Source organism: Puma concolor, chromosome E1 (genome assembly GCF_028749965.1).
Source record: "Puma concolor isolate L17-30 chromosome E1, mPumCon1.1.hap2, whole genome shotgun sequence".
NCBI classification, from domain to species: Eukaryota; Metazoa; Chordata; class Mammalia; order Carnivora; family Felidae; genus Puma; species Puma concolor.
This window is the reverse complement of record NC_141680.1, coordinates 31,230,796-31,248,160: the sequence shown is the minus strand read 5'-3', so window position 1 is coordinate 31,248,160 and position 17,365 is coordinate 31,230,796. Positions and strand designations below refer to the sequence as shown.

The window sequence follows — 17,365 nt, the reverse complement described above, 5'->3', positions numbered from 1 at the left end:
TTTTATTTTATTTTATTTTATTTTATTTTATTTTATTTTATTTTATTATTTTATTTTAAATTTATTGTTTACTTTACATCCAAGTTAGTTAGCATATGGTGCAACAATGATTTCAGGAGTAGATTCCTTAAGCCCCTTACCCATTTAGCCCATCCCCCTTCTGCAACCCTTCCAGCAACCCTCTGTTTGTTTTCTATATTTAAGAGTCTCTTATGTTTTGTCCCTCTCCCTGTTTTTGTATTATTTTTGTTTCCCTTCCCTTACGTTCATCTGTTTTGCATCTTAAATTCCTCATATGAGTGAAGTCATATGATATTTCGCTTAGCATAATACCCTCCAGTTCCTTCCACGTAGTTGCAAATGGCAAGATTTCATTCTTTTGGCTTGCCAAGTAATACTTCATTGTATACATATATATGTATGTATATGTGTGTGTATATTATATGTGTGTCTATATATAGACACACACACATATATATAGACACACATATAATATACATACACATATACATACACCACATCTTCTTTATCCATTCATCAGTCGATGGACATATGGGCTCTTTCTATATTTTTGCTATTGTCGCTAGCGCTGCTATAAGCATTGGGGTGCATGTGCCCCTTCGAAACAGCACACCTGTATCCCTTGGATAAATACCTAGTAGTGCAATTGCTGGGTCATAGGGTAGTTCTATTTTTAGTTTTTTGAGGAACCTCTATACTGTTTTCCAGAGTGGCTGCGCCAGTTTTCATTCCCACCAGCAGTACAAAAGCGATCCTCTTTCTCCGCATCCTCGCCAACCTCTGTTGTTGCCTGAGTTGTTAATTTTAGCCATTCTGACAGGTGTGGGGTGGTATCTCATTGTGGTTTTAATTTGTATTTCTCTGATGATGAGTGATGTGGAGCATTTTTTCATGTGTCAGTTGGCCATCTGGATGTCTTTGGAGAAGTGTCTATTCATGTCTTTTGCCCATTTCTTCACTGGATTATTTATTTTTTGGGTGTTGACTTTAATAAGTTCTCTAGATTTTAGACACTAACCCTTTATCTGATATGTCATTTGCAAATATCTTCTCCCATTCCATTGGTTGCCTTTTAGTTTTGCTGATCGTTTCCTTCACTGTGCAGAAGCTTTTTATTTTGATGAGGTCCCAATAGTTCATTTTTGCTTTTGTTTCCCTTGCCTCTGTAGACGTGTGGAGTAAGGAGATGCTGCAGCCGAGGTCAAAGAGGTTTTTGCCTGCTTTCTCCTCGAGGATTTTGATGGCTTCCTGTCTTACAGTGAGGTCTTTCATCCATTTTGAGTTTATTTTTGTGAATGGTGTAAGAAAGTGGTCCAGGTTCATTCTTCTGCATGTTGCTGTCCAGTTTTCCCAGCACCATTTGCTGAAGAGACTGTCTTTATTCCATTGGATATTCTTTCCTACTCTGTCAAACATTAGTTGGCCATACGTTTGTGGGTCCATTTCTGGGTTCTCTATTCTGTTCCATTGATCTGAGTGTCTTTTTTTGTGCCAGCTTTTTTTATTTTAGAGAGAGAGTGTGTGTGAGCAAGGAAGAGAGAGAGAGAGAGAGAGAGAGAGAGAATCCCAAGCAGGCTCTGTGGTCAGCACAGCGCCTGATGTGGGGCTGGATCCCATGACCCTAGGATGATGACCTGAGCTGAAATCAGGAGTCAGATGCTCAACCGACTGAACCACCCAGGCTCAGTATCTTTTAAAACTCCTTGCTGACTTTAGACCCTTAGTAAATTCTCAATATGTTTGTGGAATAGAAAAGAATTGGTTGGCAGTATAGTCATAGACATTGAATTACAAAATCCTTAGTCTTCTTTCTTAATTAGCTCCTTGGCAGAAGCTAGTGTCCCCAAACTGGAGGAGCAAATACAGAGAAGAAATGTGAGGGCGGGGGACATATTTTAAGCTGTCAACATGCCTAGAGGTCTAGCAAAGAGGAACCTGCATACATGCGCGCACACACACACACACACACACACACACACACACACACAGCCTACCTGTAGGGATGCCATCGCTGGCTATCACTCACTTGCTGGGCCAGTATCAGGTCAAATTAACATGTCATTAGTCCTGAGTCAACAGAAAGGCTTCCACATCATCCCACCTCCCAACTCCTGAGACATCAGCCCTCCACGGAGCCTTGAGACCCAAAGCCACCAGGTTTCTTGCATCTGTCTCTGCTTTGGGAGGGAAGCTAGTACGGTTTTTCTTTGGGAGGACAGAGCCACGACAAACTTACTTTATACATATGTGGTTTCCTTTAGATTCGGTGCTCTCCTGGGGACCTTACCTGTACAGCGTGGTGAGTAGATGCATCCCCAACCCTGCACCCACCCTGGTCAGCAGCCCAGCTGACCTCTTCTGGCTCTGTCTCCAGGAAGAACAGGCTAGCTGAGTTTGCCTGTGAGGTTGACACTGCTCCTTGGGGGCAAATTTTAAAGAAACATCAGCATAGTTACCCATTTTTCCAGGTACCAGAAACACAATTTTTTAAAAATCCCCCCAACTTTTATTTTTTTATTTTTATTTTTTTTACATTTATTTATTTTTGGGACAGAGAGAGACAGAGCATGAACGGGGGAGGGGCAGAGAGAGAGAGGGAGACACAGAATCGGAAACAGGCTCCAGGCTCTGAGCCATCAGCCCAGAGCCCGACGCGGGGCTCGAACTCACGGACCGTGAGATCGTGACCCGGCTGAAGTCGGACGCTTAACCGACTGCGCCACCCAGGCGCCCCAATTTTTTTATTATAAAAAATTTTATATATTTTTAATATATATTTTATTATAATTTGTAATACATTTGTAATAAAATACATCTTTTTATTACAAACATTTTCAAATATGCAGAAAACTGGAAAGATCACTGTGAACACCCAAGTACCCACCATCTAGACTCTTAACATTTTGCCGTATTTTTTTCATCAATGACTACGTGACTTAAAACAATACACTTTTTTTGTTGTTGTTAATGTTTATTTATTTTTTAGAGAGAGAGAGACAGAGTGTGAGCAGGGGAGGGGCGGAGACAGAGGGAGATGCAGAATCTGAGCCAGGCTCTGAGCTGACAGCAGAGAGCCTGACACGGGGCTCAAACTCACGGACCATGAGATCATGACCTGAGTTGAAGTCGGATGCTTAACCAACTGAGCCACCCAGGAGACCCAACAATTCACTTTCATATGTAGTCCCCTTTCTCCCTCCCAGTCTGTCGGCCATCCCTAGCTGTACGTGATGCCAGGTTTGTGTCTCTGAGCAACATGGGCCTTTTCGTTCTCGGTTTGCGTTCTAGTCTCTTCTTGATGACCAAGGTCTGGCAGAGGTGTCTCAGGTTGCAGAGCAAGTCCTGGATGCCGTGAATAAGGAGCACTATGTAGAGGCCACCCAGCTGTGGGGGAAAGCAGAAATGCTCATTGAACAGGTAACAGGACACCCTTGGAGGCAGCCCACTTGCCTTGTTCCCATGGAGGAAGGGCTCCTGGTTGGTGTCGTCGGGATTCGGGTCTTATCCCGAGACTCCCCACGAATCTGAAAGTGATCGCATGCTAAGAAATAAAGCTGATGAGTCTGAGCAGTGAGGAGGTCAGAAAGCCACCCAGGCCTGTAAGACCTGCTCATCCTCGGCTGAGCGTATGGACTGTGTAAGAAGCGATGTGTCTTGCCGACGTAAACGTTTGGATCCTTGCCAAGCATCGCAGCATCCCAGAAGGGAAGGATGCCGGGCTGGGGACTTGAGTGTGTAGGGCCCTCCGCGGCTCTGTTCTCCCTATAAGCTAACACACGGGCCCTTGTTTTCTCCAGCAACTGAGCTCCCCTCGGACGAGCCGCTCACTACCCCCAGGAGACTCGGCTGACAGCTGGTCTCAGCCCTCGGAGCTGCTGCTCCGATCCAAGCACATTTACAAAGTTAAAGCTGTCCTTGGATAAGATGGAGAACCAGTTGTCTTTCTGTTTTGCAGCCTCAATCATGGACAAATGAAACAAACAGCCGCATATAATTCTCTGTTTCAGAACACGGATGGGGTGAACTTCTATAACATCTTAACTAAAAGCGCTCCCATGGCTGCGATGGAGTCGAGCCTGGAGTTCACCCAGAGCCACCTAGGTAAGTGGACCTGGAAGTTGCTAGACCCTGTCTGTCTCTGTACAAGAGGAAATCAATTTTTTTTTTTTTTTAGCTTTTTTGATATAATTTACATACCGTAAATTGCACCCATGTGAAGTGTATGATTCAGTGGTTTTAGTGCGTCCACCGGGCTGCACTGTCATAACCACCATCCGGTTCTACCACCATCCACTAATCTACGTCTCCACATATGCCTTCCTGGGGCACTTCATTTAAAGGGAACCGTGCAGTGGGTGGTCTCTTGCACCTGGGTTCTTTCACTTAGCGTAGTGTCTTGGAACCCAACTTCTGCCCATCAGATTACAACGTCAGTCCCCCTGAAAGCTGGATCGAGTTGTCTTTCAGCTGACCCAGCTTCACTGGATGCCCATACCTGGCACCCTCCCTCCCATACCTGGCATCCTCCCTATAAAGGCTGCAGGAACCCCTCGATTCCACTTCTTAGCCGATTTCCATTGGCCGTGCTGGAGAAACTCAATGGCCCCAAAGTACATAAAATGCAGCAAAGTTAATAAAGCATCTCCACTTTCAACGTGTTTCTGGCCTTCTTCTTCCATCTGGGGTGAATTAAGGCGACACTTTTCATTTTCCAGCCGAAAGCCTCCCTCTTAGACACAGTGTCCCAGCAGCTTGGGAAAGACATCGTCTTGGTCTTATTTCCAGTCCTTTGAACTCACCGTGTACCAGTTTGTTTTAGTTCATCTTTACCAACGCCACGTGAGACACCTACAACAGGATACCTTAAGTCAGCTCATGAACGGTCCCATCAGGAAGAAGCTCAAAATTATTCCTGAGGATTGCTCCTGGGGAGGTACTTGCGTGACTTAATTAAGTGCCGTTGGTAGGGTTGGGGGGCAATAGAGGTGAATTCAGACGTCTTAATTTGAAGAATGGGTTTTGTTGATGGGTTGACATGTTGAAGCAGAACAGCTTTACTATCCATGTTTTATAGATGAGCAAAAAGATAGAGAGACAGTAAATAATGCGCCAAAATTGGTTGAGAATAAGAGGGAAGTGGGGAGATGGGGGAAGGAATGAAATGATGGGTTAGGTGTTGATAACTGATAAACCAGATTGTGGATTGATAAGCCAGATTGTGGGCACCTGAGAATCTTCCCGCTGGTTTTACTTTTGTATCAGTTTGAAGTTTCCCGTAATAAACAAAATTGAGATTAAAAAAAAAAAAAGCCATGCCCAAAGCCACAGTCGGTTGTGGGTATGACTTCCAGACCAAGGTCTTTGGGGCAGGTTTTGACCACCTCCCTGGCAGGCCTCCCTGGGTCCTGACGCTGGATGTGGTCTGGGGTCTACCACCTTCTGTTCTGGGAGCCATCTCTGGGGGAAATATTTGGGGTTCTCAGAGACCAGGACCAGGTAGGAAACTTGGATAAGTTCCCGCTCGGTCCTATAGGGAGGCCGTGAGCGAGCGGGACTCCCGTATTCCTGGAGGAGAAACACTCAAGCTGAAGAGGGTTTCCTTTATGTCTGAGTTACCCCAGGGCTATGTCTTTCTAGCAGCTCCTTGATGGCTGCTGAGCCGCTAAGACTCGACCCTGGCCCTTGCTTCCTCCGGGGACACGGGCCACCCTCCCAACCTAAAGTTAGAAGATTCATCGTAGCCCTGGTGAGCATCTGCCTCACCCCTTAGAGTTTTCTAGAAATGAGGGGGCGAGTACATTATTTTTAACATTTATTCATTTTTGAGAGAGAGAGACAGCACGAGTGGGGTAGGGACATGGGGCAGAGAGACAGGGAGACACAGAATTGGAAGCAGGCTCCAGGCTCTGAGCTGTCAGCACAGAGCCCAAGGTGGGGCTTGAACTCACAAACCGTGAGATCATGACCTGAGCCAAAGTCAGATGTGTAACCGACGGAGCCACCCAGGCACCAAGGGGCGAGTTAATTAGGTCAAATAATAAGAATGTGGTGTCAGAGCATGGGGAAGTACAAGCACGGGGAGCCGTTGAGGACTGAGAATAGAGGTGTGAGCCATCACAGGAGGCCAGCTTAAAGGTCGAGCCTGCAAGAGCACCTTTCCAGCTCAGCCCCTTCAGTTTGTGATGACAGCGTTTTCCATCCAGCTTCTCTAGCTACAGGGACTCTCACTCCCTGCCCATGCTGCTGGACGGGCAAGGGGACGACATTTTTGCGGACGTTGACTTATAGAAAAAACTCCTTTTTGGCTCCAGCTGTATCTGTGTATGGTCTGGAAAGGACAAACTCTCTGGAAGTACCCACACCCAGGGTCTTGAGCTCTGGTTTGCAGTTAAGCCCACATGCTTTGGAGTCAGCCAGGCCTGAGCCCAGCCTGCCACTGACTAGCTGTTTCCCCCTGAGCATGTCTCTGAGCCTCGTGTTCATGAACTCCTGCGCTAGGTTAAGACTCCTCATCTCCTAGGGCTGATGAAGAGGAAGTGGGTTGTTGTTTGTAAAGTGCTTGCTGAAAGCAGCGACTAGCAAATAAAAATTAGTAGCAGCTGTCGTCATTACTTTTGCATTCGATGTTATGGTGACGACGGTCAGGAATCCGGTCGCACTGTGGCACCGACCACCTGTTCTCTTGCCAGGGGCTGGTCCTCCTTGCAGCCTTACTGAGGGCTCGCTCGGCATTGGTTTAGGTCTGATTTGGCCCCACTTGTTCAGAACTTAGAACTTGGCCCCAGTGTTACTCAGCAAAGGAGGAAAACTATCACTTGCCCAAAAGCAGAGTTTGTTCCTTGAGAGGACAGCGTTTTCTGAAGCTCCCTGTTTGCTCGGGCATGAAGCCCTCTCTGGGTTTCAGTTCCTCCTGAAAAATGATGTCAGCTGTCAGCACGTGCACTGGAGTGAACAGAGCACATTTGCCTGACAGGCTTCATTTTAGATGACTGGCTCACGGCAGGGGTTTCTGGGCCGGCTGGTGAAGCATTTGTGTTTTCCGCCTCTGTTATGTGGAACGCGGTGGTGCCTTGTGGGTGCCGGAGCCCAGGATGCTCTGGACTGAAAGGTGCCTCTTGTTCTGGCAGGTTGCAAGCTGTTCCCTCTTTCTGCTTCCCCACGTGCAGGCCAGTCTGACAGTGTCTTCCAGAACATGGAGGGGGACTTCATGAAGCCGGTCATCAGCATTGTGGATGAGTTGCTGGAAGCCGGGGTCAATGTGACCGTGTATAATGGACAGCTCGATCTCATCGTGGACACCATGGGTAGGAACACAGTCCATGGGGCACATGGAGGCAGTTAGTTCCATGGGTTGAGCTGGAAGGAAGCCAGCCTCGGACGTGTCGGTCTTGAGGCTGGTGATGTAGAAATGCCAGGAGGAAGGCCACTTCCTGTTATGCCCATGTGCCCTGACCTTGACTTCTTTTTTAAATTTTTTTTTTTTCAACGTTTATTTATTTTTGGGACAGAGAGAGACAGAGCATGAACAGGGGAGGGGCAGAGAGAGAGGGAGACACAGAATCGGAAACAGGCTCCAGGCTCTGAGCCATCAGCCCAGAGCCCGACGCGGGGCTCGAACTCACGGACCGCGAGATCGTGACCTGGCTGAAGTCGGACGCTTAACCGACTGCGCCACCCAGGCGCCCCGACCTTGACTTCTTTAAAGAGGACAGAGCTGTGGCCCCTTAGAGAAGCCTGGGCCTGGCAGATTTTTGAGGCCCTTACATATGATGAAAGAAAAGGAGATATTTTCCTGGTCATGGGATAAATGCACCGTGGAACCGAGGGAAAACCCCGTCTCCGTGCCCCGTCACAGTAGGTGGTAAGCCCTGCAAGCCGAATTGAAACTAAACCCTACTGACTGTAAACCCAGGGGAAATGGGTCCTGTGTGTTTCTGGTCCTGTGTGGTCTTACTGCAGTAAGACCAGGTGAAGTTCTCAGAACCGGCAGGCAAATCGAGGCACGCAGTCTGACAAATGTGATGCCTTCACAAGGTCGGCAGGATTGAATATTTCTGCCACTTGTACACCAAGGGCACTAAGGACACTTTGAAAAGGTTCTGCGTTTCTTCCATGAGCTGCTCGGGTGAGCCACATTAGCATCTACTGACCCTCAGATTTCTCAGTCCTCCGGAGAGTCCTGCCACCTGCACAGGTCTCCAGTTTCCTTCCTTCAGAGCATACAGTGATGGGAGAGTCAGGGGCGAACATAGCCGGACCTCAGAGCTTCTAAGTGCCTCTCCGTTGTCTTGGGTATCACTGGGGGTTTGCTAGAAATGCAGTCTCAGGCCTCACCCAGCCCCACTGACTCAGAATCTGCATTGTAACGAATCTCGGGATGAGCCTTATGCACATTACAGTTTGGGAAATGTGAAATTATGGGCCCTGGATTTTTGTTTCTACCCCACCCAACTGTTGATGCCAGACCCTTCTTTGTCCCTCCCCCCAGGTCAGGAGGCCTGGATGCGGAAATTGAAGTGGGCCGAACTGCCCAAATTCAATCAGCTGAAGTGGAAGGCCCTGTACAGCGACCCTCAATCTTCTGAAACGTCTGCTTTTGTCAAGTCCTACAAGAACCTGGCTTTCTACTGGATTCTCAGAGCTGGGCACATGGTGAGAGAGAGTCCGGCAGCCTTTGTTGTGGGCTCTCAGCTGTTCTGAGAACAAAGCCACGGGCAGTTGATTATGCGTGGGTGCACTGCCTGTTTCAGCCTTAGAAGAAGTGCTTTGGGCTTGGGAGTATTTTGAAGTCTCTAGCTAATTTTTGCTATTAGTGCTTCATTCCTTTGAGTCTAGAAATTCTCATTTATTTATGTATTATTATTTTTAAGATTTAAAACATTTTTTAAGTAACCTCTACATCCAAGGTGGGGCTCGAACTCCCAACCCTGAGGTCAAGAGTCGTACGCTCTACCAACAAAGCCAGGCGGGCGACCCTGGAAATTCTCATTTAAAAAAGCAAATCCTTCTGAGAGCGTTAAGCTAGGCTCTCTATCCTTTATTCCTTAGTTTAAATGAATTTAGTGTGACTTTCCTTTTCGTTCGTCCTGGGGGAAGAAGGGAGAAGTTGTCTTTCCCTGACATTTTCAGGGAGCAAAACCCAAAGTTCAGTGCTCTGGAAAGCGGAGTCCCAGTGCGTGGTACAAGGTAGGGGGCAGTGTTTTCGAGCAGCGGTAGCTCCAGAATTTCAGTTTGGAAGAGGCTTTCTGTGCAAAGACGAGGCCGCTTCGCTCCTGCATTTCTGAGCGAACACACTATTTCCCCTTAGGTTGTATGTTGACTGAGTGGCTTTCCGTGGGCCGGGGGAGATTATAAAGGGATAAATCCACTGTATACACACATGTGTGCATGCCTGTGCACGACCAGATACCTATGTAGGTACCAGAGGAGAAGGCGCCCTGTGGGTTATGCTTTGGTTTGGCTACTTAAATACAGGGTTTCTCTTCTTCCCAGGATGGTGGTTTCCTGGAGAAGATTCGTTGGGAGGGATGGTAAGGTGCCCTCTGGCCTGCCCTGCCCACTTGGCTCACTTGTGCTTAGGACACACTCCATAGAGAATGAGCTGGGGGGCAGTAGTCTGCTTAGAAAGTGGGTCTAGGGGAGTGCCTGGGTGGCTCAGTTGGTTAAGCGTCTGACTCGTGGTTTCGGTTCAGGTCACGATCTCACGGTTCGTGAGATGAGCCTTGCATCAGGCTCTGCGCTAACAGTTCGGAGCCTGCTTGGGATTCTCTCTCTCCTTCTCTCTCTGTCCCTCCCCCACTCTCTCTTATCTCTGTCAAAATAAATAAATAAACTTAAAAAAAAAGCAGGCCTGGGAAACTGGTCTTTAAGCTCGGTTTGTACATGAAGCACATAGTTTGTACATTAAACATACACAGTATGTTTATTTGGATGGCTGGGGAGGTGATGAGAGAGATTTTGGCAGGGACCTAAGTGCCCCCTCCACGAACCACTCCTCAGGGCTATCAGCTAGGCAGAGAGGAGGTGTAGGAGCAAGGAGAACAGGATGTGCAGGTCCAGAGGAACCTTCAGACCATCGAGGCCGCAGGCACTGGGGAGAGATACCGAGTTAGGTATCTCCCTGTCCTGAAAGCAACAGTCGGGCTGTTGAGGGTCCTAAAGCAAAGGAGTGAAAGTACCAGATTTGTCTAAGAAATAACATTCTAGCAGCAAAGGGCCTGGGACAAGACTGGGGCAAAGAGCCGAGCCGATCAAAGATGCTTTTATAGGGGCACCTGGGTGGCTGTCGGTTAAGCATCCGACTTGGGCTCAGGTCATGATCTTGTGGTCCGTGAGTTCGCACCCCATGTCGGGCTCTGTGCTGACAGCTCTGAGCCTGGAGCCTGCTTCAGATTCTGCGTCTCCTTCTCTCTCTGTCCCTCCCCTACTCATGGTCTGTCTGTCTCTCGCTCTCTCAAAAACCTATAAACATTAAGATGTTTTCATAGTGATCCAGAAGGGAGAGAAGTGAGGAATTTGATACAGGAGAATGGTAACTGCCTGTAGAACAGCCAAGTGGGACGCCCATAAGACAACTGAATCTATATGCTGTGTTTCTATGACCTGGAGGCCAATTTTTGTTGTGGGAGAGAGAGATTTGGGAGTGGAATATGAAAAAGGCCTGGGACAGGGCCCTGGGAGCACCAGGGTGTAAGAGGCAGGAGGCGAAAGAAGGACATACAAATTGAGACTTGAGAAGGGGCAGCCGGGAAAGTAGGAGAGAGGCCGGGGACTCGGGCATCCGCCAAGTAGAGGGGCCAGTAGTGCCGCAAGCCGCCATGAACTCAGGTAAAGGAGTGACGTGTGGGCTCCCTGGTATCCATAGTGGTCGTGGCTAAGTGATCTCAGTGCAATGGAAAGGACGGAGCAGGTGGATGAGCCGTTTTCCTCCAGAAACCGGAAGGAAGTAGAGCCTGCCCTTTGAAGACACTTGATCTGAAGGGACCATGAACAAGGCCGCAGGACTTGGGGTTAGGATGGCATTTTTGTTAGGGCTTTGAGCATGCTGAGTCCCCTCAATATCAACTAGGAGAAAGCCGGTAGGATGTCTTAGGACACAGAGCTGTGACTGTAGGCCGCATAGGCAGGTGGGAGGGGAAGCAGAAAGGGACAGGCTGCGTGCTGTCAGTGGTGTGTTGGAGTTCAGGCCCGTTTCCTCTGGTTTGTCACCTAGGGAACAAGAGATCAGTTGGGGCAGGCTTAAAATAGTTCTTGGAAACTGTTATTAAGTTCTCCCCAGCCACTTCCCCTTTAGTTGATGAAATGTCATTCTGCTATACCCCACTGTGCCTGTGCTTCCTGGGGACCAGGCTGGGAGAGAGGGTCGGGGACAGCAGTGTGCCACAGAGAATCAGGGAGCCATGGAGTTACAGAACTCGGTGCCATCAACTCGACCCTGATCATTGTGGAGGAGAAACTGAGGCCTCCGCCCCTCCCCTTTTTTGATGGTGTGTGGGTAGGAGGTTTATAAAGGAATTACTCGAAAAATCTAAGGGAGAAATGAAAGAAAGTTGAATGTAACAATACAAAAATGGGGTGCCACCCCAAAACAAAGCATCTTGTTTGTTTGTTATCTGTTGACAGATTTCCTACTAGCTTCCCTCTTGGCTATTTCGTACTCCATTTCCAGTCTGAGATCCTTCCTGCACAGGGCATCCTTTAAAATGTCTAGCACCTTCCCTCTTCCTTGAATAGGCTAGGTGCTGGTAACATAAGCATGGGTCTTATAAAGAAACTAACCGGGGCGCCTGGGTGGCTCAGTTGGTTAAGCATCCGACTTTGGCTCAGGTCATGATCTCACGGTTCGTGAGTTCGAGCCCCACATCAGGCTCTCTACTGTCAGCGCAGAGTTCACTTTGGATCCTCTGCCTCCCTCTCTCTCCCCCTCCCCCGCTTGTTCTCTCTCCCTCCCTTCCTCTCTCTCTCTCTCTCTCTCTCTCTCTCTCTCTCAAATAAGTAAAAACATTAAAAAGGGGGGGAAAAGGAAACAAAATCAACAGATCAGCCCCAAATGGAGTGGAAGGTTCTTTCCTAAATGCTGACTTCTTTAGATCCCTGTAATCTGACAAGCTTTTGTCCCGTGCAGGGGTCATTTCGCAGACGGGACCCTCCCTTACAGGACGCACTCAGGTGCAGCTGGCCTCTCAGGCTGCTGTCCCAGAGCTGTACTTCCCGTGGGAGCAGGGTCTCAGGACGTCGCCTCTGACCCCAGAACCAGGGACAGAACCAGGAGGGCTAACTCGGATCCTGTTCGGCTCTAGGTTCCTTCTGACCAAGGAGACATGGCTCTGAAGATGATGAGGATGGTGACTCAGCAGGAATAGGATGGACCGGAGGTGAGTTGCTTGGCCTTGGGGCACAGGGGCTGAAGCGAGCACCCTGCAGCTGTAGGAGGCACTGCTCTCCCTTGAACCCACTCGCCTGTGCGCGTGAAGTTTCCTGCCCGCTTCTCCAGAGAACAGAATCGCTGCTTCCGTGGCAACTTGGAAATCAGTTCTGCTTCCGAACAAACCTAAGTTGTTTTCTTCTCTAATGGATTTGTTTTCATCAAAATGGAAGGTTGAAATAAGTTAACATGTTTGTATTATGAAAGTAAATTATGTGGTTTATGGGGGAAAAAAAGAGAAAGACAGGTAAACAACAAAATAAACACCCTTTTACTCCCTTACCCGGGATAAGTTCGGCTGTCAGTTTAGTGTCTGTCTTTGGAAGTCTTTTTTTGCTATATATGCATGTATATTTTTTACAAGAATGGAATCATTACCGTATGTTGTTTTACTGCCTTATTCACATATCCGTTTGTCCTAAACACCTCTTCATGTCAGTAAAGTTTCTTCTGTAACATTTTTTTTAATGCTTATTTATTTTTGAAGGAGAGAGAGAGAGAGACAGAGCGTGAGTGGGGGAGGGGCAGAGAGAGAGGGAGACACAGAATCTGAAGCAGGCTCCAGGCTCTGAGCTGTTAGTACAGAGCCTGATGCGGGGCTCGAACTCATGAGCCATGAGATCATGACCCGAGTCGAAGCCAGATGCTCAACTGACTAAGCCATCCAGGCACCCCTTTCTATAACATTTTTAATAGCTGCTGAAGCATTCCATTTTGTGGATGCACCATCATTTGTGTACCAAATGCACAACTGTTTCACGTAAGCAATGTCTCCTTTGTCGCTGCTATAAACAGTGGTCTGGTGATTCATCCTGACAGTTATATTTTTATACACATCCTCATTATTTTCTTGCAATAAATTCCTAAAAGCATAACTGTGAAGTCAAAGAATTGGAGCTTTTCTTTAAAATCAAAATGAGGGGCACCTGGGTGGCTCAGTTGGTTGAGCATTCAACTCTTAATTTTGGCTCGAGTCATGATCTCACCGTTTGTGAGTTCGAGCCCCGCGTCGGGCTCTGGGCTGACAGCACAGAGTCTGCTTGGGATTCTGTCTCTGCCCTCCCCTATGCATGCTCACTTTCTCTCTCTCTCTCTCTCTCTCTCATAATAAATAAATAAAACTTAAAAACTTCTAAAATTTTTTTTGAAGTTTATTTATCTTGAGAGAGAGAGAGAGAGAGGAGCAGAGAGAAAATCCCAAGCAGGCTCCACACTGACAGCACAGAGCCTGACGTGGGGCTCAAACTCACCAACCGTGAGATCATGACCTGAGCCAAAATCAAGAGTTGGATGCTTAACCTACTGAGCTACCCAGGTGCCTCAGGGTCTTTAATTTTAAAATCCAGGCTTTTAAGTTTTAGTGTGTGGCTCACGATCTGCAGAAGGGATGTGATAGCCTCTATGCTGATCCTGAAAAGAACACTATTGCCTGTGGTTGCAGGGCTGAGATATTGAAAACCAAACCCAAAGTCTTCCTGCAGCACATAAGGAGAGAGTTATCAGCGGGTTATGCCTGCATGACCAGCCCTTTTGGACCTGAGATTAAAACAGGGACACCCCTGGGGCGCCTGGGTGGCGCAGTCGGTTGGGCGTCCGACTTCAGCCAGGTCACGATCTCGCGGTCCGTGAGTTCGAGCCCCGCGTCAGGCTCTGGGCTGATGGCTCAGAGCCTGGAGCCTGTTTCCAATTCTGTGTCTCCCTCTCTCTCTGCCCCTCCCCCGTTCATGCTCTGTCTCTCTCTGTCCCAAAAATAAATAAACGTTAAAAAAAAAAAAAAAAAAAAAATATTAAAACAGGGACACCCCACACTTACCCACGGTTCGCTGTTGGAGGGCAAGCACTCCTGCGTGCCGTGGACAAGGAAGACAGGCTTGTCTGTCTGTCAGTTTTGATCCCTCTGGACTCCACCAGTGTATGTTCTCCTGCGGCTTCTGCTGCATATCCTTTGCTGGAAAAAAATTTAGCTATGAGTATAACTAGTCACCGAGTCTTGTGAGTCCTGGCATTGAATTACAACACAAATTGAATCCCCAACCTCACAGGGAACCTCTGTTTCAATAGTCGTTAGGGGACTAGGGGGCGCCTGGCTGGCTCAGTCAGTAGAGTGCATGACTCTTGATCTCAAGGTCATGAGTTCAAGCCCCCCGTTGGGCACGGGGCCTGCTTTAAAAAAATGAAATAGAAGCTAGGGTATTAGTTGGGAAGGAATGTGAGTTTGAACATTAAGAAGGGCCATGTAGACAGATTCCAGTGAAGCTAGGGACAGCGAACCTTTTTTGCCACTTGAAGCAACCTTCTATCCATCCCTGCCTGAGGAAGTTAACGTTCTCCTGCCCTGAGATCCGGTAACCAATCCCAAGATGCCCAAAGCCCTCTTCTTGCGACATTATATTCTCTCTCAACCCACACCCATGGCTTCATGGAAATTCCCTATGATCAGCCCCCTGGGGAGGAAGTCTCAGGCTTGGTTTATAGATAGCTCCACGTGGTGGGCATGCGTCCCCTGAGAATGGACAGCTGTAGCACGAAAGCCCTTCTCCGGAACAGCCCTGAAACATGGTCAGGGGAAATCCTCCTAGTGGACAGAACTGGGGACACTATACCTGTTTGTTCACTTTGCCTGGAAAGAGAGGTGGTCAGAAGAAAGGGTCTGCACCCAAATCATCATTTGGCTGGGTAGTTGCACTTGGAAGGAACACAACTGAAAAATCAAAAGGTCTGAGGAAGAGGTATGAGCATAGACCTCCGAGTGGCAGAATAGGAGGATAACTTGTGTTCCGTGTGAATGCTCACCAAAGCAGAGAGGAAGATTTTAACGATCAGGTGGTTAGGACGACGCATTCCGTAGACATCAGACAGTCTCCTTCCCCAGCAACCTCTGTGAACTCAATACCAATTGAAGTGGCCACTGTGACAGCGATGGAGATTATACATTTGCTACTGGAACATGGACTTGTGCTCACCAAGACTGATCTGGCTATAGCTGCTGCTGAGTGCCTAATCTGCCAACAGAAGGAACTGCACTGAGTCCCTGATACGGCACCATTGCCTGAAGGCGTCAGCCAGCTACCTGGTGTTAAGTTGATTACATTGGACCACTTTCATTATGAAAGAGGCAGCAAGTTGTTCTTATTGGAATTGACACTTGCTCTGGACTTGGATTTGCCTTCCCTGCCTGCAGTGTTTCTGCCAAAATTACCATCTGTGGCCTTACAGAATGTGTTGTCCGCCATCATGCTATTCACAACAAACGAAGCGCAGAAGTGGTTCATGCTCTTGGAATTCACTGATCTGAACCATGTTCCCCATTATCTTAAAGGGACTGCCTTAACACATGGTTGAATGGCTTTTTGAAGATTCAAGTACAGTACCAGGTAGGTGGTGACACCTTGCGGGGCTGGGGCAACGTCTTTCAGTATGCGGTGTATGCTCTAAATCGGCATCCCACGCTTCTCCCATGCTCTGGATTCAGGAGTCCAGGAATCAAGGGATACAAATGAAAGTAACTCCTCACTATCAGCCCAGTAGTCAAATTTTTGCTTGCCATTCCTGCAACTTTAGCCTCTGCTGGTCTAGAAGTCTTAGTTACAAAGGCAGACATGCTTTCATCAGGAGACACAGCAAAGATTGCATTGAACTGGAGCTTGAAGCTGCCATCTGGCATCTTTGGGCACTGGATAAACAGGCAAAGTCCAGGCTGGGGTGATTGATCCTGACTATCAAGGGGGAACTGAGTTGCTACTACACAGGATTAAGGAGGGAGAATGCAAGAGATCTTTTGGGGTACCTTGTAGTACACCCATAGCCTCTGGTTAAAGTCAATGGAAAATGATAATAACTCAATTTAGACTGGTAGTGGCCCAGACCTCGCACAAAGGTTTGGGTCATTCTACCAGTCAAGGAATTATGACCAACTAAGGTGCTCGCCGAAGGCAAATATGGAATAAATATGGAATATGGAATTTCCATATGGAAATATGGAATAAATAGTGAATGATGCTAGTTATTAATACTGGCTGTGACCTCATGACCTGTTGTAGAACAAAGACTGTAACAGTTATAAGTTTTTCTTCCTTATTTTGATGTGAATATATTATAAATATTAACCAAAATCTTGTAATCTCTTCTCTCAACCCTTTATCATCTAATTTAAGATGTGCTCATAATAGATAACTTTATATGTAAGTATCTAAGTTATAAGATGTCAAAAAGGGAGTATGAATGAATCAGCTAGGAAAAGAATGTACGTTATCCAAAGACAAAAAAGGGACTCTGGTGTTGTTCTGGGGGAGAAAGTCAGCGTGGCTTGGGCCGTGTGGGGGATATTGCGTGGTGTTCTGCAGAAGCGTGATTTTGTTGCTGTCTTTATTTGGAGATTAAGCATAGTTTAAGGCACTGTGTACGGGTGCCAAGTCGAAAATGGATGGACTGTGGGGTCTTTGTAATGTTTCTACTTGCCCAGGCCAAATTATATTTCCCAGAATTACCTCTCCTGTATGTTTCTGATTAGAATGGCCCACAAGACTGGAGATTCTCGTGGAGATTTAGAGGATAGAAATGAGGCAGCAGCCAACGTTAGCTCAAATGTGCTGTCATTTATCTGCCGGCTCAGCTCATGAGCAGCTGGGCTTACAACAGTCTGCCATCCCTTGGACCCTCCTGGAGCTTCTCTCCCTCTTGGGCCCGATGAGTGTGCTTAGGTCTGTGATGAAGACCGAACTGGCATGAGTTTTGTTCCATGGACTGTCCTCATGGACTCCAGCTCTTGTTCCTTTCATTTTTGAGAGAGAGCGCAAGCAGGGGAGGGGCAGAGAGAGGAGGAAAGGGGATCCGAAGTGGGCTCTGCACCGACAGCAGAGAGCCTGATGGCGGGGCTCAAACTCATGAACCACGAGCTCGTGACCCGAACTGAAGTCAGAC

The 17,365-nt window shown here is 47.7% G+C and overlaps 1 protein-coding gene across 1 annotated transcript in view; it reads left to right on the top strand.

Annotated features, from left to right (window-relative positions):
• SCPEP1 (serine carboxypeptidase 1) overlaps positions 1 to 12,903 on the top strand; it is a 33,099-nt gene extending 20,196 nt beyond the window's left edge. Inside the window, exons 7-13 of the mRNA XM_025915717.2 lie at positions 2,283 to 2,320; positions 3,310 to 3,438; positions 4,029 to 4,122; positions 4,841 to 4,954; positions 7,188 to 7,325; positions 8,510 to 8,673; positions 12,321 to 12,903. Coding sequence (XP_025771502.1) covers positions 2,283 to 2,320; positions 3,310 to 3,438; positions 4,029 to 4,122; positions 4,841 to 4,954; positions 7,188 to 7,325; positions 8,510 to 8,673; positions 12,321 to 12,383 — 740 coding nt within the window. The 3' untranslated portion in view covers positions 12,384 to 12,903. The remainder of the gene's footprint in view (positions 1 to 2,282; positions 2,321 to 3,309; positions 3,439 to 4,028; positions 4,123 to 4,840; positions 4,955 to 7,187; positions 7,326 to 8,509; positions 8,674 to 12,320) is intronic.
• The last annotated feature ends 4,462 nt before the right edge of the window (positions 12,904 to 17,365 follow it).